This window comes from Jaculus jaculus, chromosome 1, assembly GCF_020740685.1.
Source record: "Jaculus jaculus isolate mJacJac1 chromosome 1, mJacJac1.mat.Y.cur, whole genome shotgun sequence".
Taxonomy (NCBI): domain Eukaryota; kingdom Metazoa; phylum Chordata; class Mammalia; order Rodentia; family Dipodidae; genus Jaculus; species Jaculus jaculus.
Window position 1 is genome coordinate 331,546,639 of NC_059102.1, and position 24,775 is coordinate 331,571,413.

A 24,775-nucleotide genomic window follows, 5' to 3' on the forward strand; every position below is an offset into this window, starting at 1 on the left:
TATAACTCCTTTCCATTCATTTCCAGTGTAAAGAAACCAGACTGAGTTAATATCCATTTTCCAAATTATTATGGGTGCCAACTCTTAAAAGGGATAATAGAGCAATGCAAGTTAGGGACTGACCCAACTTTATTAACATTAGAAAGAACCATTTTCTTCTCACCACAGGACTGGTCCCAGATACTTCTGGGTTAAAAATGGAATGTGTTATATTATTAAAGAAGATTGAACCAGTTAAAGTTACATTATTAGAGGGTATTGTTATTAGGGAATATTAAACTCCCATAACCAAAATTCAAGTCTTAGCAATTCCAGTTTTGCTCTTAAGCTACTGATATACTTCTACTGATGTTTTTAAAAGTTTTTACAGGCTAGAGAGATGGCTTAGTGGTTAAGGCACTTGCCTGCAAAGCCAAAGGACCCTGGTTTGATTCCCCAAGTCCTACATAAGCCAGATGCATAATGTGGCACATGCGTCTAGAGTTTATCTGCAGCAGCTGGAGGTCCTGGTGCACCCATTCTCTCTTTCTTTCTCATTCCCCCCCCCTCTCTCTCTCACTCTCTCTCTCTCTCTCTCTCTCAAATAAATGAATAAAAAAATTTTAAAGTTGCTTACAAACAGAACTCTAGATTTATGTTTTTCATTAGTTAATCCCTGATTGTTTGTTCTTTTGTTTATAACAAGATTTCTTCCTTCTAAAATATTTTATTTCAACTGAAGCCTTCAATAATTCCCATTCAGAGTTGTGTCTAAATATTAAACTTCCATGTTTTCCCAATGAACAAACTAGCTGTTTTGCTATAACACACAAATCCCTCTCTTCCTCTTTCCCTCCATATGTATGTATGTATGTATATGTATTCTGATATCATATGATTTTTGTTAAACAAAACCCCATTTAATAGAGGAATCCATTTCAACAGCCATAAGGCCAAATCATGCAAAGCTTGTAGTTGTTTTGTTGTTGTTGTTATTTTTTTGTTGTTTTGTTTTGTTTTTCCAGGTTGGATCTCACTCTAGCCCAGGCTGACCTGGAATTTACTATGGAGTCTCAGGGTGGCCTCAAACTCACGGCAATCCTCCTACCTCTGCCTCCTGAGTGCTGGGATTAAAGACATGTGCCGCCATACCCAGCTGTTTGTTTTTTTTTTTAATTATTTTTAAAGAGACACACAGAGTGAGAGAGAGAATTGGTTCACCAGGGCCTCACCCACTGAAATCGAACTCCAGAGGCTTGTGTTACCTAGTGGCCATGTGCAACCTTGCACTTGCCTCACCTCTGTGGGTCTGGCTTACATGGGATCTGGAGAGTTGAACATGGGTCCTTAAGCTTCACAGGCAAGCGCCTTAACTGCTAATCCATCTCTCCTGCCCTCATAGTTTTGTGGTTATATAAACTTGACAAAAATAATCAAACCTTTAGTCTTTTTAGTTTGACATCCTTTCATATCTCTATAACTTTTGCCTGTACCAGCTAAGTAAAGTACTTTTAATTTTTTAATATTTATTTTTATTTGACAGAGAAAGAATGGGGGAGAGTGAAAGAGAGAATGGGCATGCCAGGGCCTCCAGCCACTGCATTTGAACTCCAGCGCATGTGCTCCCTTGTGCATCTGGCTAACATGGGTCTTGGGGAATCGAACCTGGGTCCAGTGGCTTTGTAGGCAAATGCCTTAGTCACTAAGCCATCCCTCCATCCCAGTACTTTTATTTTTTATTTTTATTTTATTTATTTATTTATTTTTTTTTTTTTTGGTTTTTCAAGGTAGGGTCTCACTCTAGTCTAGACTGACCTGGAATTCACTATGTAGTCTCAGGGTGGCCTCAAATTCACAGTGATCCTCCTGCCTCTGCCTCCCAAGTGCTGGGATTAAAGGTGTGAATCACATGCCTGGCCAGTACTTTTAAATTTGAATCTCTTAATTTTAATTAACTTTCTTTATCTCTAAGTTAGTGTTTCTTTTTTAGACAAAATTTTTTTCTCACCTATAATTTTCATTTTTGACCTTAGATATAATGCTTGTCTGTGTCACCTGTAAATATCACACAAATACATAAAGAAGGTTATAAATAATACCTTATAACCAGGTTATAGGGCCTAATAGACTTTATAATCCCGGGAGTTATTTTCTTCGTGGCTCTGACAAGCATCATTTTTATGATGTGTCTGTCCAGCATACAAAAGGGAGCTGAAACTGAAGTTCCTAAGGGTTACATTTGTATTATTAGAACTTCATCTGCAGCAGTTAAGGAGAATTGATTGTTGCTGTCTGTCCAGAGCTACATTCACCCCATAGAATAGCCAGTTTACTTTCTTTCTGTATGTGACATGGCATCTCCGTGTCCAACGGAGACATCTGTTGCTCTTGGTTATAATTCTCATAGTTTTGTTTTGCTTTTTAACTCACAAAACCAGTTAAGATCTTTTGGTCCCTTTTAAACAGTTTAATAGCAAATTAACAGAGGAAGGTACCACACTTGGCAGGTCCAAGATGACCTTTTGTCCATGTGTCTGTGTAATTAAGAGAGTTTTAAGTTCCATCAGGACAAAGGGAAACTACACTAAAAGGAAACAGAATGTCTTAAACACATATTTCCCTGTTGTAAATTTTGTAACAATTTCCCTTTCCTAATCAGCACTAGTGTGGCTGATGTTTTATAGCATTTTACTTTCCTCTCAAGCCTTCTGAAGACCCATCTCTGCTTATTTACCATTTCTGGTCTTTCTCCGTTTATTTACTCGGTGGGGTCATGAATGCATCAGCCAGTCTCTGGGGCAGTCTTAAAATACTCCATACCACCTTATCATAAGACTTCAACACAACTGAAGGATTTATGAACCATTGACCTTCATGGACAAATTCATTTGGACCATAAAACTTACAAGCTCAAAGATAGCTAGATTCTGACCCCCCCCCCCCCCGCAGCTGCCCACATCACAGCCCTAGTGTTTAATGTCTTCTGATGGACCCTCACCACTGGGGATCACAGTGAGGTAGCATAAGCCCCCCAGTGAGGGCTGAGCTGCAGCGCGCCTCCTCCCAGCGCCCTCGTCGTCCGTTTGTACAGGCCATGGGAGACAAAAGGAACTGAAACAGCTATAGTGTTTTTTTTCATAATTTCTTTAAGAAGTTCCATTTGGGTCCACAAGGAAACCTGAATAGCTTGGGACCGACCCAAGCATCTAACTTTTTCAGGTCAACTTCCAGCACTAGGGAAACATAGCAAGGCCCAGGGGCCCATGAGCACATTAGGGCTGGCACAAGCTGGGCCAAAGCCAGTCAGTCTCTCTGCCTCTGCCCAAGAGACTCAAGCCCAGAGCTCACCCTCTGTGCTATTTAAAGGATCCCAGGTCTGTCAGGGCTCAGCCTGGGATGTCCTGTCTTTCCCAGGCTCTGCTCAGGGAGCAGAGACCCTGGGGAAGATTGTTCACAGCTTTCAACACTGAGACACACACACACACACACACTAAGAGGCAGCACAGTGCCTTCCCCTTCTTATGTTCCCTCCTGGTTTCAGTGACGTGACAGACGAGTGTTGGGGTTCAAGGAAGGAAGCCGTTCAGACGCCCCTCTGGCCATGTCCCAGAGGAGCTTCAGCAGGGCTGGGCTGCAACAGGTTTAACTTGTGACTTGTGATTAGTTACTATTCCAATCCTGCCTTGAGTCCTTATGGCTCTTGCCATGGTACCACAGAACAAGCCAACTCAAATCCTGTGGTCTTAATGGGGATCTTAAGGATGCCCCACCTTAGGACTACAAACTCCAACTCAGAGCACAAGCTAACTGAGTCACGCATTCACTCACACATTCACACAGCAGATAAATTTCAGTTCCCTTTCCCCTTATGGGAATTCCCTGGCTATCAGCTACATAAATGCCTCTTAATGGCCCCCTGATGGTCCCCTGTAGAGACCTTCATGGTCCCCTCCTGGCCCCCTGTGAAACTCTAACCATCCACTCCAAACATAAATGGAGCATGCCTCTGTCTTCAGCTCCAAACTCATGGAGTCCCCTGTCAAGGACCATTTCGACTCCATACACACATGGGATCTGCTTGAATTGCCCTGGAGCTCTATACTTAACCTAAACAGCTATCTCAGTCCGCTTCCTGGTCCCCAGGACCTACCTTGGCCTTTTGGTGGTCCTGTCCATCTTCTCTTCCAAGTTTGGTTGTAGGCTCTTGGACCATGGGAGGGCAAAGCTCCAATCCGACCCTGGAAACTATCAGGGAGTGTACTTTCCAAACTGTTCAGAGACTCCATCCTCCCACAGCCACCCAGCTACCATGCCAACTGTTCAAAGGGCCTGGAGTTTGCATGCAAGATTCTTTTGACACAGTTTCCTGGCCAATACACCAGCTATGTTATAGGAAATAATTGTGTCAGTGTGAAAAATCGGGCAAAGATCCACTTCAGAGAGAGGGAACAGGCTTTCATTTGTGTGTGGATCTCTGCTAGCTAACTCCAGAAAGACAGAAGCCATTAACTCAGATTGTGCTAGACTTATATGCCTTTTACAATCTTTTGTCTGAACTCTACCATGCTTGGAGAAGGGAGAGACTTAATCCATGAGTGTAGGTTTCTGTCAAATAAGATTAAGTACAGGCATCTGTCTCCTGAGATAAGCTAGTTATATATTGTCCAAAAGGGTCAGGCCCAGATCACAGAATTCTTGTTAGCGACCATCAAAGGAATCTCTCCTGATACAGTTTCAGAGGAGGGGAATGCAACATCTATTGCCTCACTGAAAGGCCTAGGAGCATTCCCATGTCTTATAGATACATGGTTATACTCTATCTAAACTAATGTAAGATACAAACATTAGATATATGGAATTCCTGGAACAGGAGCAGCCTGTGGGTCTCAGAACCTGTGTGCTGCAGCAAGAGTTCCAGGACCACAGAGTAGAAAAATAGCTGAGGGAAGGAGGCAGGGCCCCACCCAAATTCATGTTTCTGGACTCACACCATTCTGAATTAACTCACAGTCAGATAATGAGACATGCAGAAATTCAGAATATTTATAATGGAAAATGAAAACACTAAATTTGTAGAATGTGTTTCTAAAAATAAACAGGTCTTGAGCTGGAGAGATGGCTTAGCGGTTAAGTGCTTGCCTGTGAAGCCTAAGGACCCCAGTTCGAGCCTCAATTCCCCAGAACCCACGTAAGCCAGATGCACAAGGGGATGCACGAGTCTGGAGTTCATTTGCAATGGCTGGAGGCCCTGGCATGCCCATTCTCTCCCCGCCTCCTCTCTCTCTCTCTCTCTCTCTCACCATATATATATATGTATGTATGTATGTATATGTATATGTATGTGTATATATATATATATATATCTGCCTCTTTTTGTCTCTCTGTCACTCTCAAATAAATAAATGAAAGTAAACAAAAATAAACAGGTCTTTAATTTGTTGTAATTGGGTTGTTGGATTTCTTATTGTTTAGCACAATAAGTTGTGTGTCCTGTGTGGTGATCCTGTGTCAGTTGAACAACTGGTGAAGTTTCTCTCCTGTTACATAGCTGGCCACTTTGCTCTATTCAGTGACCTTTGCTATAGAAAAGCTTTTAAAAAATTTCATGAAGTCTCACTTGTTATTATTGTCTTTATTTCTTGAGTGATCAGAGTTCAATTCAGAAAGTCCTTACATATGCCTGAATGTCAGGCTGTTTTCCTTTCCTCCTCCTCTAGCAGTTGTAGAGTTTCGGGTCTAATGTAAATGTCTTTGGTCCATTTGGAGTCGATCTTGTATAAGGAAAGAGACATACATGTATTTTTCCAGTTTTCCCAACACTGCTTGTTAAATAGGCTAGTTTTGTTCATGTTTTGGTTTGGTTGGGTTTGGTTTTTCGAGGTAGGGTCTCACTCTAGCCCAGGTGTCCTGGAAGTCCCTATGTAGTCTCGGTGGCCTTGAATTCACAGTGATCCCCCGACCTCTGCTTCCCCAGTGCTAGGATTAAAGGCGTGTGCTACCATGACCAGCTGAGGCTGTTTGTTTGTTTGTTTGTTTTCTTAACCCAGTGATCATTTTTTACATTTTTGTCAAAAAAATCAACTGAATGTGGCTATATGGGTTATATCTGGATCTTCTGTTCTGTTCTGTTAATCTACATGTCTGTTTTTGTGCCAGTACCACTCTGTTTCCTTTACTATGGCTCTGCAATGCATCTTAAAAACCAAGTATGGTGAAACCACCAGCCTTATTTTTGCTACTCAGAATTGCTTTGATTATCCAAGGTCTTTTGTACTTTCAAATGAATTTTAGGATTGTTATTTATTTATTTCACTGAAGAATGGCATTAGAACATTGATGAGGGTTGCATTAAATCTATAGATTGCTTTTGGTAAGATAGCCATTTTCACAATATTGAGCCTTACAGTCCATGAACATGGTAAGTCTTTCTGTGCCCTAGTGTCTTTTCCAATTTCTCCCATGAGTGTTGTAAATTTTCATTATAGAGATCTTTCACTTCTGTAGTTAGGTTTACTTCAAGGTTTATTTATGGGTTTTTTTTTAATTTTGTTTGCTTGTTTCATTTTTTTTAAGAGAAGTGTGAATGAGATTGTTTCCCTGGTTTCATCCTCAGCATATTGGTTATAGGTCTGTAGGAAGGCTATTAACTTATGTCTGTTATTTTTGTATCTGCTAGCTTGCTGAAAATGCTTATCAACTGTTAACAGTTTTCTGGTGGACTCTTTGAGGTTCCTTATGTACAGAACATATCATCTGCAAAAAAAGATAAATTTGAGTTCTTCCTGTTTTCTATGTGCCCTTTTATTTGTGCCTCTTGCCATATTCTAGCTAAGACCGTGTTGAATAAGAGTGGAGAAAGTGGACACCCCTTTCTTGTTCCTGATTTTAGTGTAAATATTTCAAGTTTTTCCACAAGTAATATAATTTTAGCTGTAGGCTTGCTGTATATAGCCTTTATTATGTCAAAATATGTCCCATCTATTTGCAGTTTCATCAAAACTTTTTTTTCTGGTACTTTTATTTATTTGAGAGTGACAAAGAGTAAAAGAGGCAGAGAGAGAGAGGGAAAGAGAATGGGCGCACCAGGGCCTCCAGCCACTGCAAACGAACTCCAGACGTGTGCGCCCCCTTGTGCATCTGGCTAACGTGGGTCCTGGAAAATTGAGCCTTGGACGGGGGTCCTCTGGCTTAACAGGCAAGCAATTAACCGCTAAGCCATCTCTTCAGCCCCTCATCAAAACTTTTTAAAAATTTTGTTTATTTTAATTTATTTATTTGAGAGTGACAGAGAGAGAGAGAGAGAGAGAGAAAATGGGCACATCAGGGCCTCCAGCTGCTGCAAACAAACCCCAGATGTGTGTGCCCTTTGTGCATCTGGGTAACGTGGGTCCTGGGGAATGGAACCTCGAACTGGGGTCCTTAGGCTTAGCCACTAAGCCATCTCTCCAGCCCTCATCGAGACTTTTATCATGAAGAAATGTTGGTTTTATCAAATGCCTTTTCTGCATCTATTGAGGTGATTTTTGTCCTTGAGTTAGTCCATCTGTACAGTATTTTACATTTATTGATTTTCATATGTTGGACCATCCCTGCATCTTCAGAATAAAACCTGCTTCATCATGGACATAATCTGTTTTGATGTGTTTCTATATTTTGTGTAGAAATTTTTTAAATATTTTATTTATTTATTTACTTATTTATTTGATACAGAGAGAGAGAAAGAATGAGAGAGAGAATGGGCGTTTGAGGGCCTTCAGCTACTGTAAATGAACTCCAGATGCCTTCTCCCCCTTGTGCATCTGACTTACATGGGTCCTGGAGAATTGAACCAGTGTCCTTTGGCTTTGCAGGCAAATGCCTTAACCGCTAAGCCATCTCTCCAGCCCTTGTGTAGATTTTTGCATTTGTGTTCTTTTATTGTGGTTTATCTGGTTTAGGTATAGTTTAGTGGTATTCTTTCCTTTTCTGTTTTATAGAATAGCTTGAGAAAATTGCTGTTTTTCTTTGAATATTTGGTCAAATTCACCAGTGACTCCATCTGGGCCTGGACTTTTTTAAAAAAATGTTGTTTTAAAAAAATACACAACCAGGGTCTCTTGCCACCGGGTGCCTGCACCACTTTTTGCATCCAGATTTTATATGAGTGCTGAAAAATTGAACCTGGGGCATCAGGTTTTGCAAGCAAGTGTCTCTAACAATTGAGCCATCTTCCCAGCCCTCTCTGGTTGTTTTATTACTTTTGGTGGTAGTGTTTCTGCCTCATTAATTTCCATTCGGGTCTTCATTATTTTTTTCCATCTACTGACTTTGGGTTTGGCTTGTTTTTCCTTTTCCAAGGTCCTAAGGCCTATTGTTACATTAGTTATTTGAGATCTTGCAAATTTCTCTTTTTTTTGGTTTGTTTTGTTTTTTGAGGTGGGGTCTCTCTCTGGCTCAGGCTGACCTAGAATTCACTATGTCGTCTCAGGGTGGCCTCAAACTCTCGGCAATCCTCCTACCTCTGCCTCCCGAGTGCTGGGATTAAAGGTGTGCACCACCACACCTGGCACAAATTTCTTAATATAGGCACATATAGCCATAAATTTCCCTCTTAGAATTGCCTTAATTATTTTCCACTGTCACTTGATTCTATGGTGTATTTCCACTATCACTCATTTGATTCTAGCCATGTGTCAAATTCCATCTTGGTTCCTTCAGTAACTCACTCCTGGTCTAGCAGTGTGGTATTGAGTTTCCATGAGTTTGTATGTGGTCTAGAGTCTCCCTTGCTGTTGATTAGTAATTGTACTCCATTGTATGGAGTTCAAGGAATTATTTCAGTTTTCCTGTATTTGTTGAGACTTGCTTTGTGTCCTAATATATGGTCTGTTAGAAAAAGTTCCATATGCTGCTGAAAATAATGTGTATTCAGCCTCATTTGTATGGTATGTTCTATAAATGTCTGTTAGGCTTATTTGTTCTGTGATGTGACTTAGCCCAGATGCTTCTCTCTCTCTCTCTCTTTTTTTTTTTGCCAGGTGGCTTGTCAATTGATGAGAGTGGAATATTGACATCACCTACAACTTTAGGGCCTGGACTAACCTATGACTTCATATCTAGCAGTGTTTGCTTAATGAAATTGGATGCACCCATATTTGGTGCATATTCCCTTAATCAGTATAAAGTGACCTTGTTTTGGTTTGTTTTTCAAGGTAGGGTCTTGTTCTACCCCAGGCTGATTTGGAATTAGCTATGTAGTCTCAGGCTAGCCTCGAACTCATAGCAAGCCTCCTACCTCTGCCTCCTGAGTGCTGGGATGAAAGATATGCACCACCACACCTGGCTTTAAAGTGATCTTCTTTATCTCTTCTTACTAATATGGGTTTGAACTCTATCCTTTCACATATTAGGACCACAACACCTGCTTGCTTCCTATGCCCATTTGCTTGAAATACCATTTTCCATCTCACCCTGAGGAAGTATCTGACTTTTGTAAAGACATGAGGTTCTTGGAAGCACTAACAGAAGGATCCTGCCTTTTAAAAATCCATTCTCCTATTCTATGTCTTAATTGGGGGGTTGGGACCATTGATATTTAGACTTACTACTGAAAGGAATAATTAGTTCTTGTTTTTGTAATGATTGGCATTCTTCTATCCCTCTCTTACATTAGCTTTTATTTATGCATGCTTTATTCTTTATTGTGGACTCATGTATATCCTTTTCCTTCTCATTAGTCTGAAAGATTCTTTCAAGTGTTTTCTGTACAGATGACTTAGTGGTCATGTATTCCTTTAGCCTGTGTTTAATCATGGAAAGTTCTTGTCTCCTCCAGTTAGGACAGATAGCTTTGCTGGATGTATTAATCTGAGTTGGTGGCTGTAGTCTTTCAGCACTTGGACTACATCATTCCAAGCTCTCCTGGATTTTAAATTTTCTCTTGAGAAATCCATTACTGTTATTCTACTCTTGCTGCTTTTAATTCATTTTCTTTGGTTTGTATATTAGTAGTTTAATTGTAATAGGAACAGAGGAGGTTCTTTTCTGGTCTTCTCTGCTTGGTAGTCTAAATGCCTCCTGTATCTATATTGCAATCTCCCTAATTTATGGAAATTTTCTTCTATGGTTTTGTTAAAAATACTGTACCTTTAGACTGAAACTTTTCTCTTTCTTCTAGGCCCAGAATTCTTAGATTTGGTCTCTTCATGATGCCCTATGTCTTAGAATTCTCCCTCATATCTTACTAATTTATCTTTTTCCTTATTGGAATGTTCTAAATCCTCCATCTGGTCTTCAAGTTCAGATAGTCCGTCTTCTCCTTGATCCATTCTATTGGTAAGGCTTTCTACAGTTTTTTTTTAAAATATTTATTTATTTGACAGAGAAAGAGGGAGGGAGGGAGAGAGAATGGGCATGCCAGGGCCCCTATCCACTGCAAACAAACTCCAGACACATGGACTACCATGTGCATCTGCCTAACGTGGGTCCTAGGGAGCCAAACATGGGTCCTTTGGCTTTGTAGGTCAACTCCTTAACAGCTAAGCCAGCCCTCCATCCCTTTCTACAGTTTTAAATTTGACTTACTATGTTTTTCATATCATTTCTGTTTTCTTATATCAACTTTGTCATTTCCTTTAGCTGCTTTCCTGTATTCTCCTAGGATTCCATCTGGAGTTTTTCTTTTCTTTGATCTCTTGACTTCTTTGATTTCTTTGAACACACATATAATCATTTTTTAAGTTTTGTGTCTGGCAGTTCATCTGGTTACTCTCTCTAGAGGGTGTTACTAAGGGACTCAGAGGAAAGTTGGGATACTGTTAGGTTCCACAAATTTTAGAAGTCACTAAGGCTATGAAAGGTTATAATTATGGAAGGTAAAGAAAAAGGAATAAGAAGGAGAGAATGTGGAAAAGAGGTTGGAAGGAGAGGGAAAGTATGAGTTGTGTATGAGAAGAGAGAGCACAATAGTCGATTCAGTGAATAAAGATGTAGAACACATCTAAAATCAAACTGAAAATTTACAAGCACAAACAAAACAGTCACGGAATATATATATTTGAGTGGAGATTTTTTAAAACACTAAAAGATATTACATAGAAATGATAGAAGTTAACTTTACCATACAAATGATTTTTAAAAGGCAAAGTATATTAAATGTACGTCCAATCTAAGATGTCAGTATTTCTACCTTAGTAGAATGGGTTTTGAATTGTTTTTCTTTCTCTCTGAGGTTTCTTTAACAACCTGCCCTTATATGAGAGGTACAATTACCTCTTTTAGTTCATTCCTATACAGCCAAATTTGGGGCATGTATTACCCCAGTGTAAATCAGTCCACTTACCTTTTCTGTGGTTTTGATCTCACCTACATTGAGTTGTAGAGCCTTGGTACACTATCGTCTCGTCTAAGCTGTCTGGGTTTGTATCAGCTGGTCTGAACACTACATGGGAGAAATGAATAGTAGTGGCTCTTGGTTTCCTGCAACCACCCCCACTTCCCCATGCTGGGTGCTGGCATAATGGGGAGGGAGGTTGTAGAACATTGTCTGAAGGAATTCTCCAGCTACTCAGCTGGACCCTGGTCTCCTGCACTTTCAGTTTGTCTAGTTTTGCAGGGCTGGTATGAGTGAGAGGGAGCCCTGCCCTACAGTTTCTAAGGCTCTTGCTGGCATGGGCAGGTGTATACCAAGAGAAGCACTCCCTGGAGGCCTGCTGAGTTCACTCCTTCCTGCTTCTCCATCATGGTCTCACCTAGCTTAATAAGTTCCTCACAAATCTTGACTCTTGCTGAAAAAGAACATATTATATATTATCTCATTTCTTTTTTCCTCTGGGTTTCTTTGGCAAGGCTCCTATTCTGTCATCTTTACCCAAAGTCCCCTCTTTTCCTATGTGGCTCCAGCAAGGTTCATTTTGTACACCACCCTAGCAAGGAACCTGAGGAGGGGCAGAGCTCCAGCAAGGTTCATTTTGTACACCACCCCAGCAAGGAACCTGAGGAGGGGTAGAAGCAGCTTCTCAAACCAAGGAGAACAGTCCTCATAAGTGAGTGGGTAAAGAGTAGGCAGACAATGCTCTTCAATGGACTGTATTTGAAAGGCTGTAGAACAAAAAGTTTTTTCTGCCTAGCATCTGTATCTTTCTCTTGTTGCCATAGTACCCAGATTTTGCTTAGGAAACTAACCTGCCCTTGCACTGTATTGATGCCAATAATATTTGTCCTTTTTTGCTACTAATAAAATCCTTAAAGTGGGCTACTTTATAAAGAAAAGTTGTTTAGCTCACAGGTTTGGACACAAGAAGTCCAGCCTGCACAGACAAGGCTCTGGCAGGGGTTCATCATGGTCACATCATACCCTGGCAGCAATGTGCTATATCTCTGCAGGGCCCCTGTCCTTACAGGGATTCCATGGTGAACAACTGACCCGAATGACCTGGTCTAAGCCCTCCCTAACCTTCACCTCTAAACACCATCCTTAGATATAATGAGACTTTGGTGGTTAAACAATTGCACTAGTTTGTAGAGACACATTAAAATTGGAACATAAACTTTTTTTCATACCCCTTGAAGGGAATCTCCTGGCCCCAACTAAACCACTCCTGGGGTCTTTGTTTCACCCTCAATAAACTGTCTACTTTCTCAGAACTCACTGAGCTGCTGAAAAGCATCTGACAACTAAAGGGGAGAATCTGCGTGAAAATGAAGGAAAATTTCGAGGATAAGCCTGAGGAATGGATGAAGGGGAATAGGTTCCTGTGGCCTAGACCAATGAGGGCCTGATAAGCCAGCTCCCTTGTGTGGCTGACGCCTGAAACCGGACACTGTCACTTGTAGCCCAATTATGCTAATGCAGCTCTGGTTAGACAGACTGGTTTCCAGCTGCACTGTGAAATTTAGACCATTCACCTACACATTGCTCTCTGTGGCACTGTCCTTTAGATCCACATGGTGTGTCACCATCCCTGGCAGATACAGCCTGACTCCTTAGAGGGTGTCTGGGGTGGAGGGGCTGACTGGAGCAGCCTGCTGTTCTCACTTTCTTTCCTGACCTTGCCTCTGGCTTTCAGAGATGACTCCCTCACCTTACCTGGCAGTGCCCTCTGTGTCCCCATCACTCCATTTCCAATGCAGTGGAAACTTTTATAAATGAGATCAATAACTGAACACTTTTCCAGCCACTGAAAATAAATTCGGCAGAGGTTATTCACATTTATTGTAATTGCTATGCAGATCATTTTTACCCTGAAGATGTGAATGTGCACAGTTGCAAGTCAGCTGAAACATTGTCAGTATTAATGAAGAGCCCAGTGTTCTCACTGCATAGAATTTTGTTTGTCATAAGTCCTCAGTGCTCTTAACTTCTTCATGCCATTAACAGTCTGGTGGCATGGACTCTGAGTCTGGTTATGGTGAACATTTACAGAGCATGAAATTTTAAGTAGCTTCTCTCACAGAATTGCTTAGGAACGTTCACCCTCTGGCAGAGGACTTGGGGAAGTAGAGGAGTCATTAAAGAGAAATAAAGTGTTATGTAAGAGGGAAGAAGCTTGGCTTTGAGGGAGCTTTAAGCTTTAAGTCAGCATAGTTATGAGTGGAATTTGTCTAGCTCTGGGTTGATAACCTGCAGTTACTGGCACCGAGCAGGCCCCTGTTCTGAATTAATGACAGGGTCTGCAGGGATTCCCAGGTGCACAGTGAAGGGGGCAGCCCATCTAGGGAGCTGTGTCTAGTTTTCGTTTCCCTCACTGTGCTGACTCCATGCTGCTTTGGCTGTCTGGTGGTCTCCCAGACAGGACAGGGAACAGGACAGATACTCACACTGAGGCCATGGAGTTAGCACTTTTTGAAGATAGAAATTCAGGAAGATCCTCAGGGAACAGCTTTTATAGCTTTTCCTGTTACTCACATACTGTATTTAAGTATGCAGGGCTTACTTAAATAGAATTTGATTACCAGAGATCTTGATGCTTTTGCCTCCTGTTGCACTTGGAGGTAAGAATTTCCACAGCAGTGTCTTGGCAGGAACCTCCCAGTCCTGTGGCAGTGTGGCCCAGGCTGACTGGCACCCACTAGGTTCTCATCTCATTTTCGGACTGGGTTGATGTTAAGAGTGCCTTTCTGCACATTCTAACAGATGCTGCTGCATATACCAGCCTGGTATAGTGAGTCACCAGCACTCCAGACTTTGACACTGTCTCAGAAGTGATGATAAGTCCTAATTGAAATCATTAAAAGTATGTTTTCATCTCCAACTGACATGAAAACACACAAGCTGATGTGTGTATACCCCATGTCTGAGGAGTATGTGATGAGTATTTCTTTTTCATTGTCTGATTTGCAGGCAGGCTTAAAAATAAGGGGAGTGGGATGAGGGAGATGGGACATAAGAGGATAACCCAATGAGAATACGACCTATTTGAGTATGTTCATATATTAAAGTTCCCAATAAAATTAAAAAGTGTACGAGTCTGCCCTGTATCTTAGACCAGTGAGCTCAGTTTACGGATGTGTGTTCATTCAACTTCATGAATACTTAGTAAATCTAAACTGTAAATTTATCAAAAGCATTAAAAATATTTAAATTGCATTGTTCTGTAAAAAAAAAAGCCTTTCTTTTCCCATTTTTCTCCCTTTTATTCCTTTCTTTCCGTTTTTTCTTCTTTGCTTTATTTTTTCTCAAACTCATGAGATTCCTTTAAGAATCTTCAAAGAACATTCTGTATGTCTTTTTATTGTCTCCTTATATCTTTTGTTCTTATGAAACCCAACACACTTAGAGAAGTGTGGTACCACCCATTTAAAAGTGCCATCCAGGGCTGGAGAGATGGCTTAGTGGTTAAGCGCTTGCCTGTGAAGCCTAAGGACCCCGGTTCGAAGCTTGGTTCCCCAGGTCCCACATTAGCCAGATGCACAAGGGGGCGCACGCGTCTGGAGTTCGTTTGCAGAGGCTGGAAGCCCTGGCGCGCCCATTCTTTCTCTCTCCTCTATCTGTCTTTCTCTCTGTGTCTGTCGCTCTCAAATAAATAAAAATTAAAAAAAAAAAAAGTGCCATCCAGGTCAACACCACCCAAGCCTCCATCACACCCTTCTCAGTCCCTCTTACAGTTTCCTTACCCACAGTTAACCACCATGTCACTTGCATATTAATTACCTTCTCGCTTTTCGTTGTCATCTCATTTCTGGAATACCATGATTTAGTTTACTAGCTGTGTTTGTTGTTGTTTTGATTTGGACTTGTTTTTTTTTTTAAGCCCATAAATAGAATTATGTTGCTAAGCATCTTTGGGGTCCAACAGTTTTCACTTAGGATCACACTTGTGCTGTTAATGGTTTTTATTGCTGAATCCATGCTGCTGTCTGGGTTTGCCATGAGGAATGATGGGTGCTTTCAGCATGCCTCCTTGGCTGCTTTCAGCATGCCTTCTTGTCCCTTGGTGAACACTGTCAACATTTCTGATGGGCATCTGTGTAGGAATGGAATTGGTGGCCACAGGGTTGTAATTTTTTTTAATATTTTTAAAGTGATATCACTTTACACTCCCATGAGAAAATATGATAGTTCTTATCATCTGTTTCTTGTGTTATGTCACGGTTCAAATTTCCATTTCCCTGATTGCTAATGAAGTCAAGAAAATGCAAAGAAATCTGTTGAGATTTTTACTGAAATTTCATTTAATCTATAGGTTGATAAGGAATGTTACAAAACTTAAGACCTCTTAACACATTTAAGAGGTTTTTTTAGCTCTTCCATTTCTCCCAGTTCACTATTTTCTGTGGAGGCTAGCATGTTACTTTTTATACTCATTTTTAGACATTTGATACTTTGTACTATATTACATGGGTTTTTGTTTGTTTGTTTGTTTGTTTATGGGTTTTTGTGGGTTTTTTTAATTTGTTTTTGAGACAGGATCTTTCTGTGTAGCCCCTGGGTGGCACAGAACCTGCTGTGTAGGCCAGGCTGGCCATGAACTTGCATTCCTGCATGGGCCTCCTCCCTGGTGCTGGGTTGCAGGTGAGCCACTATGCCCTGGTCTGTAAGTATTGTGTTTCGAAGTTTTGTTCCTGGTTGTGTTGCTGCTGAGTGGCAATATGCAGGGGCTTTGGTGGTCCCTTTCCTGCAACTGCAGTGCTTCTGTGGGCTGTTAGATTCCCTTTGAACACGATTGTATGGTCTGTGTGAAGGATACACTTACTCCTTCCCTTCTAGGCTGTGACACTTGTTTCATTGCATTGCCTTTGTTAAGGCTAGGACCTTCACTGGCCAGGATCTCCACTGCAGAGTTGGCTAGAAGTGGGAACAGTTGGCAGTTTCAAAGGGCTTCTTTAGCCCAGTCTGGCCTCAGTCTCACTATGTAGCTGAGGCTGACCTTGAACTTCTAATTCTTGCCTCTAAAATGCTGGGATTACAGGTGTGTACCACCACACCCATTCTATGCAGAACTGTGGGTGGTCTTAGGGCTTCATGCATAGGTGAGCACTCTTACCCACGGAGCCACATCCCAGCCCCTCCTTTAAGATGGCTTTTGTTAGGGATGATGTTGCACAGGGCAAAATTTGTTTTGCTAGTAGTTCATTTAGGATTGTTGAATCTGGGCTGGAGAGATGGCTTAGCGGTTAAACGCTTGCCTGTGAAGCCTAAGGACCCCGGTTCGAGGCTCAGTTTCCCAGGTCCCACGTTAGCCAGATGCACAAGGGGGCGCACGCGTCTGGAGTTCGTTTGCAGAGGCTGGAAGCCCTGGCGCGCCCATTCTCTCTCTCTTCCTCTATCTGTCTTTCTCTCTGTGTCTGTCGCTCTCAAATAAATAAATAAATAAAAATTATTAAAAAAAAAAGGATTGTTGAATCTAGTTTCATGAATGAGAAAATCCTGGAATTCTTGTCCTTTTTTGTAATTCTCAATTCTTCATTAAATTCTTCTTTTTTAAATTTTTATTTAATTTGCAAGCAAATACAGAGAGTGGGAGGGAGGTGGGGCATGCAGGCCCCTTGACACTGTAAACAAAATCCAGATACATAGGTCACTTTGTGCATCAGGCTTTACGTAGGTACTGGGGCAAGCAGGCTTTGCAAGCAAGCAAGCACTTAACCACTTAACCACTTAACCACTAAGACATTTCCCTAACCACTTTCACTCAATTCTTAAAGGGAATTAGTATTTTTCTCTTTACTATCTAAAACTGTTCAGGGAGTCACATTAGTGATTAGGGTTCATTGGAGAGACTGTCTTGGCTGAAACAGTTTCTTTTGGAAAAGTTTTTGATCACAAATTCAGTTTCTTCAAGGCTGTTTAGGTATTATAGTCCTTCTAATTTCCTTTCTGTTAGTCATTAAGAATGTGTCTGCAGGTTGTGGTGGTGCGCATCTTTAATCCCAGCACTCTGGAAGCAGAGATAGGAGGATCTCTGTGAGTACAAGGCCAGCCTGGAACTACAGAGTAAGTAAGAGAGTAAGTAAGGTCATCCTGGGCTAGAGTGAGACTCTATCTCAAAAAAATAAAGTGCTTATTTAATCCAGACTCCAGATTGGAAAGTTGTTCTCAATACCTTCATGATCTGCAGAGCATGTAATGTGATGTCCTGATGCCAGCTCAATTACTCACTCGCTCACTCTCCTCCTCCTTTATTAGGACTTTCCATAAATCTATCTGTTACTTTTTAATCTCATTTTATTTAGAAATGTATTTTTCATGTTTAGATACATAGGTATTTTGTTCTTCTCTGGGAAGTAGCTTGGATTTCTAGTCAACCCAAAAATGACTCATTATAAAGAATTTTCCTCATTTTGAGTTTGTTGTGGTTGGCCCTTTTTGTGAGAGTCCTATCTTGTTATGTTCTTCTGTGGTTGGACTTGTGGGTCTGCACTGGTCAGTTGTACTTAACTGTGTTGTCCACATCCTCCATCCTTCAGCATTTATCTTGGCTCGTCTGGACAGTTGTGAAGAGAGGTGTGCTAACATCCCCAAATGGTTGTGAGTTTCTCTGTTTCTTTGGCAGTCTTTACTTTCCATAATTTGTAGTCCATGTTATGAAATGCATGCAAATTTGGAATTCTCCCTCTCCGTGGTAAAATCCCACTCAGTCAGTAGGGAGTGGGTGCGGATTTGGAATTCTCCCTCTCCGTGGTAAAATCTCACTCAGTCAGTAGGAAGTGGGTGCGGAGTTGGAACTCTCCCTCTGCGTGGTAAAATCTCACTCAGTCAGTAGGGAGTGGGTGCGGAGTTGGAACTCTCCCTCTCCGTGGTAAAATCTCACTCAGTCAGTAGGGAGTGGGTGCGGATTTGGAATTCTCCCTCTCCGTGGTAAAATCTCACTCAGTCAGTAGGGAGTGGGTGCGGAGTTGGAACTCTCCCTCTGCGTGGTAAAATCTCACTCAGTCAGTAGGGAGTGGGTGCGGATTTGGAATTCTCCCTCTCCGTGGTAAAATCTCACTCAGTCAGTAGGAAGTGGATGAGGAGTTGGAACTCTCCCTCTGCGTGGTAAAATCTCACTCAGTCAGTAGGAAGTGGATGAGGATTTGGAACTCTCACTCTGCGTGGTAAAATCTCACTCAGTCAGTGGGAAGTGGATGAGGATTTGGAACTCTCCCTCTTCGTGGTAAAATCTCACTCAGTCAGTAGGGAGTGGGAGCGGAGTTGGAACTCTCCCTCCGTGGTAAAATCTCACTCAGTCAGTGGGAAGTGGATCCTCTCGCAGTCTATTGTCTTCCAACCACTGTCTAATGCTGACATGGCCACACTTGCTTTTCTTCTGCTTATTTTTAATGAATTGTTTTTATTTATTTATTTGAGGGAGAGAGAATAGGTGTACCAGGGTCTGTAACCACTGCAAACAAACTCCAGACACATGTGCCACCTTATGCATCTGGCTTACATGGGTTCCAGAGAATCAAATCTGGGTCCTTAAGCTGAGCAGGCAAGTGCCTTTACTTTTGCCCTCTTTTGCTTATTTCTGCATAGTAAATTTAATCATCTTTTTCACCTTGTTGCCCTTCTCTGTGTTTTAGATGTTGGCTTCAAAATAGCAGATAGTTTTGTTTATGTATTCAAAATGCACCAATCTTCATGTCAGTCTCTAAGGGTATATAGATATTTATTGTAAATACATCTAAGTACGTATCTATACTTTAAAGGTGAAGCCTTTTTAGACAACAATCTTCCATACTTAAGAAGTACTTCATTAACATGCATAACGTTAAGAAATGTTTCTTTTCTGACTTATATATAAAACTTAGAAAGCTTTCTCATCTCCTATTACTTTCACTCCTAGATGAAGACCCAGGAATTAAAATAAGTAGAGAGAGCATTTCTGTGGGTTTTTTTTTTAATTTTTACATTTTATTAAGTAGGGACTTTTGTTTATGGACAGGCATGTGTTGGTCACATTCCCCATCCTTATTGTACTGAGTGCCTTCCTCAGGAGCTACTGGTATCACTGTGGGGTTCTGGGTTCTCATTGCAGCACTGAGTATTGCCTCTGGACACTCCTTCCCACCCTGTGGCTCTTAAAATTTTTCCACTTTCTCTCTGACCATGTTCCCTGGGCCTTGGTGGGTGTGTTATAAGTCTGCTTTTGTGTTGAGCTCTTGGGAGCTTCAGGATTTCTAGACTGCATTTCTAACCAGGGTTTGGGGAACTTGACTTGCAGGTCTACTCATGTTTTGTCATGATTCTCCTGCCTGACTTCAGTAAATACAGCTTTAGCATTATATTCCTTAATATGTCTTTTTGGCAAACTCCTAGTTCCTTGTTTTTGTTTTGTTTGGTTTGGTCTCTTTTTGTGATTTTTTTTTTTTTTTTTTTTCTGGTGCTGAGGACTGACCCCAGGGCCTTGTACTTGCTAGGCAAGTGCTCATCCATTGAGCTAAGTCCCCCCCCCCCCCTGTTTTTGCAAACTCTTATAGCAGTCTTCTTCTGGTTTACAGGGCTGTGATTCCCAGGTAAGCGTGTCAGAAGTGTCCTGTGGTGAGAGTGCGTCCTCCTGCCAATCTCTTGAGCATGGCTCCGTCCCAGAAATCCTCATCGGCCTGCTTTATAATGCCACCACTGGAAGACTATCAGCGGAAGTGATAAAAGGCAGCCACTTCAAAAACTTGGCAGCAAACAGACCGCCCAGTGAGTAAGAGAAGTGTTTTTATTCTAGAGTTCCCCACACTTAAGGACTTCCAGCATCCAGAACGCCAGTCCTCTCATTTTAGTCTTAACTAATGAAAATGAAATAGTGAATCATCAACTAATCTGTTTCATGCTTTCTATTTCCAGTCATTTGGGAAGTAGAACAAAATGAAATACAAAATATTAATTGTACAGTGGCAGGAATCTTAATTTTTCATACTGTGTTCAGGATAAATTATCCCTATCATAGGCATTATCGCTTATCCAGAAAAGGTTACAAGGGTTAAAGAATGCAGCCCACAGACAGAGACAGAGCACATAAGCTGTCATTCACTGAAGATCGGTGCTGTGTCCTCTGTCTGCAGTACTGTGAACTAATGTCTTTACCTCTCGCTTTTTCCCTTCTTTTCCTCTTAACAACTTATGATGAAAGCATTCCTTCACATTAGGGTTAGGGGCGTGCCTAAGTGGTAGAGGGTATGCTGAACATGCACGAGGCCCTGGGTTCCATAACTGCACCAGAGAAGGAAAACAAAAACAAAAACAAAAACAAAAAAACATTCCCCTCCCGGTACTGCGGCCGTCTTCACAGGCAAAGCCGCCTGTCCCATTCCCTGGACCAGCAGCGTGAAGGACATGTCCTCTCATCACCCTTCTCTGCCATGGCTGTCTCTCCTCCTTGTCTCTCTCCCAGCTCCTGGGGGTAAGAGTAGGTTTGTGGGTACAGAGAAGCTGTCTATGAGCTGGATCTATCCTGGGATCAGAGCCACCTTAGGAAAGGAAATATGAACAATAGCAGCTTTAATTTGCTAGTGGAGTTCCCAAAGATTTCCTCAATACAGACTTTTACTGTAGGTAGCAAGCAATTATTAAAACAGGGAAAACTGCTTCTACCCTTGAGTTTCCTTACCTTTGCTTATAAACATCATAAAAGTTCATTATTCAGTACAGGGGGAAAGTCATAAAAATATGTTTGGTTTGCCCCAAGAAATGTTGAAAAGCTGCTTCTTATAGATACCTCAGAGTGCATCTATTCCTGAATGAAAAGTCTGAAGGCCAAAATCATAATTGTATCTCTACACTTAGACAGGTGGCCTACCCACTCTCCATCTGCTTCTACCTAGGTAAAGTTCAGGTAGGGCCTCTCACAGGGTAACTATGGGATTCAGCTGACACAGGTTACATGAAAGAAGGGCAGAATTCATTTTACCACTTTCTCTTTGCAAAGAAAGGTACAGTGGGAGGAAAGAACATTTTGAGAATGAGCAGACTGGGGATTATCCCCATCCAAGCATACAAGAATGCACACTCCCTTCCTGTGCAGAACTATACATGAAAGGTGGTAGGGCTGTGACCAATTGGCCTTAAGACGTCCAGATTCATAGGCAGTGTAACCCAGGACTGGCTGGTGCCACACTGAGTACAAGCTGTCAGCTGTGCTCCATACATTAGCTGGTAGTTTAATAATTTATGGCAAATACTTAATTGGAGATGCCAGAGGGTAGCAGAATGAGATGATATGAAGATAGAAATAGAGAACAGGAATGAAACCTTAAAAGGAACGAGGGGAGCAGGGTTCTGTAGTGAATCCCATTAGGAAAGATTGGTGCACACAGCATCAAGTCCGTCCTGGGGAGAAGAGACCTTTACTTTAGAGGTAAAGCTTTAGCACTGGGACAATTAGGGCTGATAGCTGGGGAGGCACTAGGAAGTAAACACACGTTTCTTTTTCAATAGTGATGTGAAAGTATAAAGGACATGTAGGACACTGAGGAGGCACAACACAGGGCAGTTCTGTCAGCTTGTCCTCAAGCAACTGTGCGATGATAGTCCTTCTTCTATACCTAAGCTCTGAACCATGTTGTAGACTGAGTGCTCCCACGTTTACTCAAAGAAACAGTAGCAGCTCTCAAGTTCTATTTCACTTTACATCACTTAATTTCTATTATAATAGTACTATAAACTTTGAAGTACTGAGTATTGCATGGCTAAGATAAAATTTAGCATAATAACAATAGTGAGTCCATAATGACTTTGACTCAGTTTTTCTGATAAATTGCATGTTTCTATATGTTCAATGTGCTTTAGACCAAGAGATCATTATAAATATGTCCCCCTTTTAAAACCGTGTAATTTTTGTTTAAGATTACACAATGATGTTAAATTTTTTCATTCCATGAAATTTACCCAACACCCCTTTTGTTCAATCCTCTACCTGAATTAAAATGCTAAAGTTTTGTGTTTTTCCACTCCAGTGCACAGTGTTCCTCTTTAATTCTGACCTTTGACCCTCTTTCACCCAACGATTGACATCTGGTCATTATTTCTTTTACTGCTTTCCACCCCCTGTTGTCAGATGGACTGTTCTGTTGTCTAAAACACTTGATAGGTGGACAGGTTTATATAATCCGAGGTGAGTTCCTGTAGAGGCTGATTGGATGTTGTCTTTTTCATGCAAAAACAAAATGCCCTAAAACTTGCCAGCAGTGACACTGTCCACCATGTTGGTTTCCAAAAAATAAACATGTATTATTTGTGGTATCTTCAGTAAAACTAACGTAGAGTTTATCTCTGATTATGGATGATGGATTCAGAGTATCAACAAAATGAGCAAAATGTTTTAAAATGAAAGTTTTCATTTTTCCATTTGTTTGTATTTTGATTTATACAACAGAAATAGATATTTCATGAGACTATTGCAATATCCTTGAAATGAATTGACTACTGAAATGCACATGATGGATCACCGTGCTGAGGTCCTTTGCATGGTTGAAAGGACTTGAACACATCTTCAAGGGGGACTTGTCTCCTGTGCAGTCAGGCAGTTACTGTTGTGTCGCATTTTGTACACTAAACATCACATCAATGTTTTTAAATCCATAAAAATAGTTAAAATGTCATACTTAAAATTTCACATTAAATTATGGTGAAAAGAAACCCAATAGTATTTAACTACAAAAAAAAAAGCACATTAAATGTACTCTTGCATGAAATCAGGAGAAAGTTTTACTTGGTTTGCTGAACGTTGAGCCCTGAATGCATTTGGCTTCATTTTGACCCATAACTGTTTAAGTATATATAAAGCCACATCCATGCAGAGATCTTTTCCACATCCCATTCTCAGCTGTCTTAATGCCATCCCGCATCCTTGTCTTCCTCCTTTCTTCTCCATCTGCCTTCATCTCTGTTTGTTTGTTTATTCTTATCTGAAAACACAGTGGAATGCTTTAGTGTCGTGGCTAATTGAGCTTGCTGAGTGTCTATTAATGCTATGATGTCCTGCTTAGTGAAGCAAAATGGGTGTGTGGGGGGGTGATGGGCAGGGGAGGCGGTGGGAGGGCAAGGATGGGGAGGGCTGGGAGGGTGAAGGAAGGATTATGAGGTATACCTTTCAATTCTATGAGTAGATGTAGTGAGGTTAAGCTAATCCCAAAATATTTTGGCCTACTTAGCATGTACTTTGTAAGCATCTACATCCAAATTGAATGAGTTGAATTTCCATGAAACATGGTATACACCATAACCTTGTAAAGTGTCACTTTAATTGTCTTAGCACTTACCATCAGGAAGTCATTTGAGAGTGTTTTAAAACGATATCTGCGGCGTGTTGGTTCTCTTCCGCAGATACATATGTTAAGCTCACGCTGCTGAACTCCATGGGCCAGGAGATGTCCAAGTGCAAGACATCCACCCGCAGAGGGCAGCCGGATCCAGTGTACAAGGAGACTTTTGTTTTCCAGGTGGCCCTGTTTCAGCTTTCTGACGTGACACTCATACTGTCTGTGTACCACAAGCGCAGCATGAAGAGAAAGGAGATGATAGGCTGGATCTCCCTGGGGCTGAACAGCTCTGGGGAAGAGGAGCTCAGCCACTGGGCCGAGATGAAGGAGGCGAAAGGGCAGCAGGTGTGCAGGTGGCACGCGCTGCTCGAGTCTTGAGGAGCAGGTGGGCCCCTGAGCCCACCCCGTCACCGCGAGCGAGCCTTCTCTGAAGACACCTGTCAGCACTCTGTCCAGAGGCTTTGCGTCCTGCAGGAAGAACGCGCAGTGCCCACCCAAGCGGGGACAGCTGAGTCTGTGGTAGCGCGTCTGTGGTACTGTGCGTGCGTGCGTGCGTGCGTGCGTGCGTGCGTGCGTGCGAGCGAGCGAGCGTGTGAGCGCGCGCGGCCTGTTACCCAGGGCTCCAGAAGTTTCGGAAAGTGCTTTGGATTTGGAGGTCCTTTTACCTCAGAGTGCCACGGGAGGCTGGGAGACTTCAGTGTGGGACCTGAGTCGCGGCACTCGCTACCTCAGCATAGCTGCATCGTCCACAAAGTGCGCCCGGGCCGGAGCTCGGCGAGGTGAGCGCCCACGGGGCCCGCCCCGCGCCTCTGGCCGAGGGACGGAGGTTCGGGGAGGACTTGAGGGCAGGCCTGTTCCCCTCCTGCTGCCTTTTCCTGATCCAAAGAGACCCAGGCCCCGGCGCTTCGCGCAGGACGGCCAGGAGAGGAGGTGCGCGGCGGGGCAGGGGGCGCGGTCGTCGAGGCGCGGCGGCACGAGGGGCGGCTCGGCTTTCAGCGCCTTCCGGTCAGAGCGGGGCGGGCAGCTCCGCGCGCCGCCGCCTCCACGGCGAGGCCCTCGCCTGCCCCTTCCAGCCGTAGGAACTCCAGTCAGGAGCACTACAAGCTCTTTTTAAAATTCTGCTGCTCGCATACTTTTATGCATATGC

At 42.2% G+C, this 24,775-nt stretch overlaps 1 protein-coding gene across 5 annotated transcripts in view; it reads left to right on the forward strand.

Annotated features, from left to right (window-relative positions):
* The window catches only part of Syt14 (synaptotagmin 14), a 222,330-nt gene extending 197,761 nt beyond the window's left edge, over positions 1-24,569 (forward strand). For 4 of the 5 annotated variants that reach the window (XM_045142202.1, XM_045142205.1, XM_045142204.1 and 1 more), the window contains 3 exons: positions 19,879-20,068; positions 22,425-22,481; positions 23,693-24,569. In XM_045142202.1, coding sequence (XP_044998137.1) covers positions 19,879-20,068; positions 22,425-22,481; positions 23,693-24,006 — 561 coding nt within the window. In that variant the 3' untranslated portion in view covers positions 24,007-24,569. The remainder of the gene's footprint in view (positions 1-19,878; positions 20,069-22,424; positions 22,482-23,692) is intronic. The other variant, XM_045142203.1, reaches the window with a different exon arrangement.
* Positions 24,570-24,775: the final 206 nt, after the last annotated feature.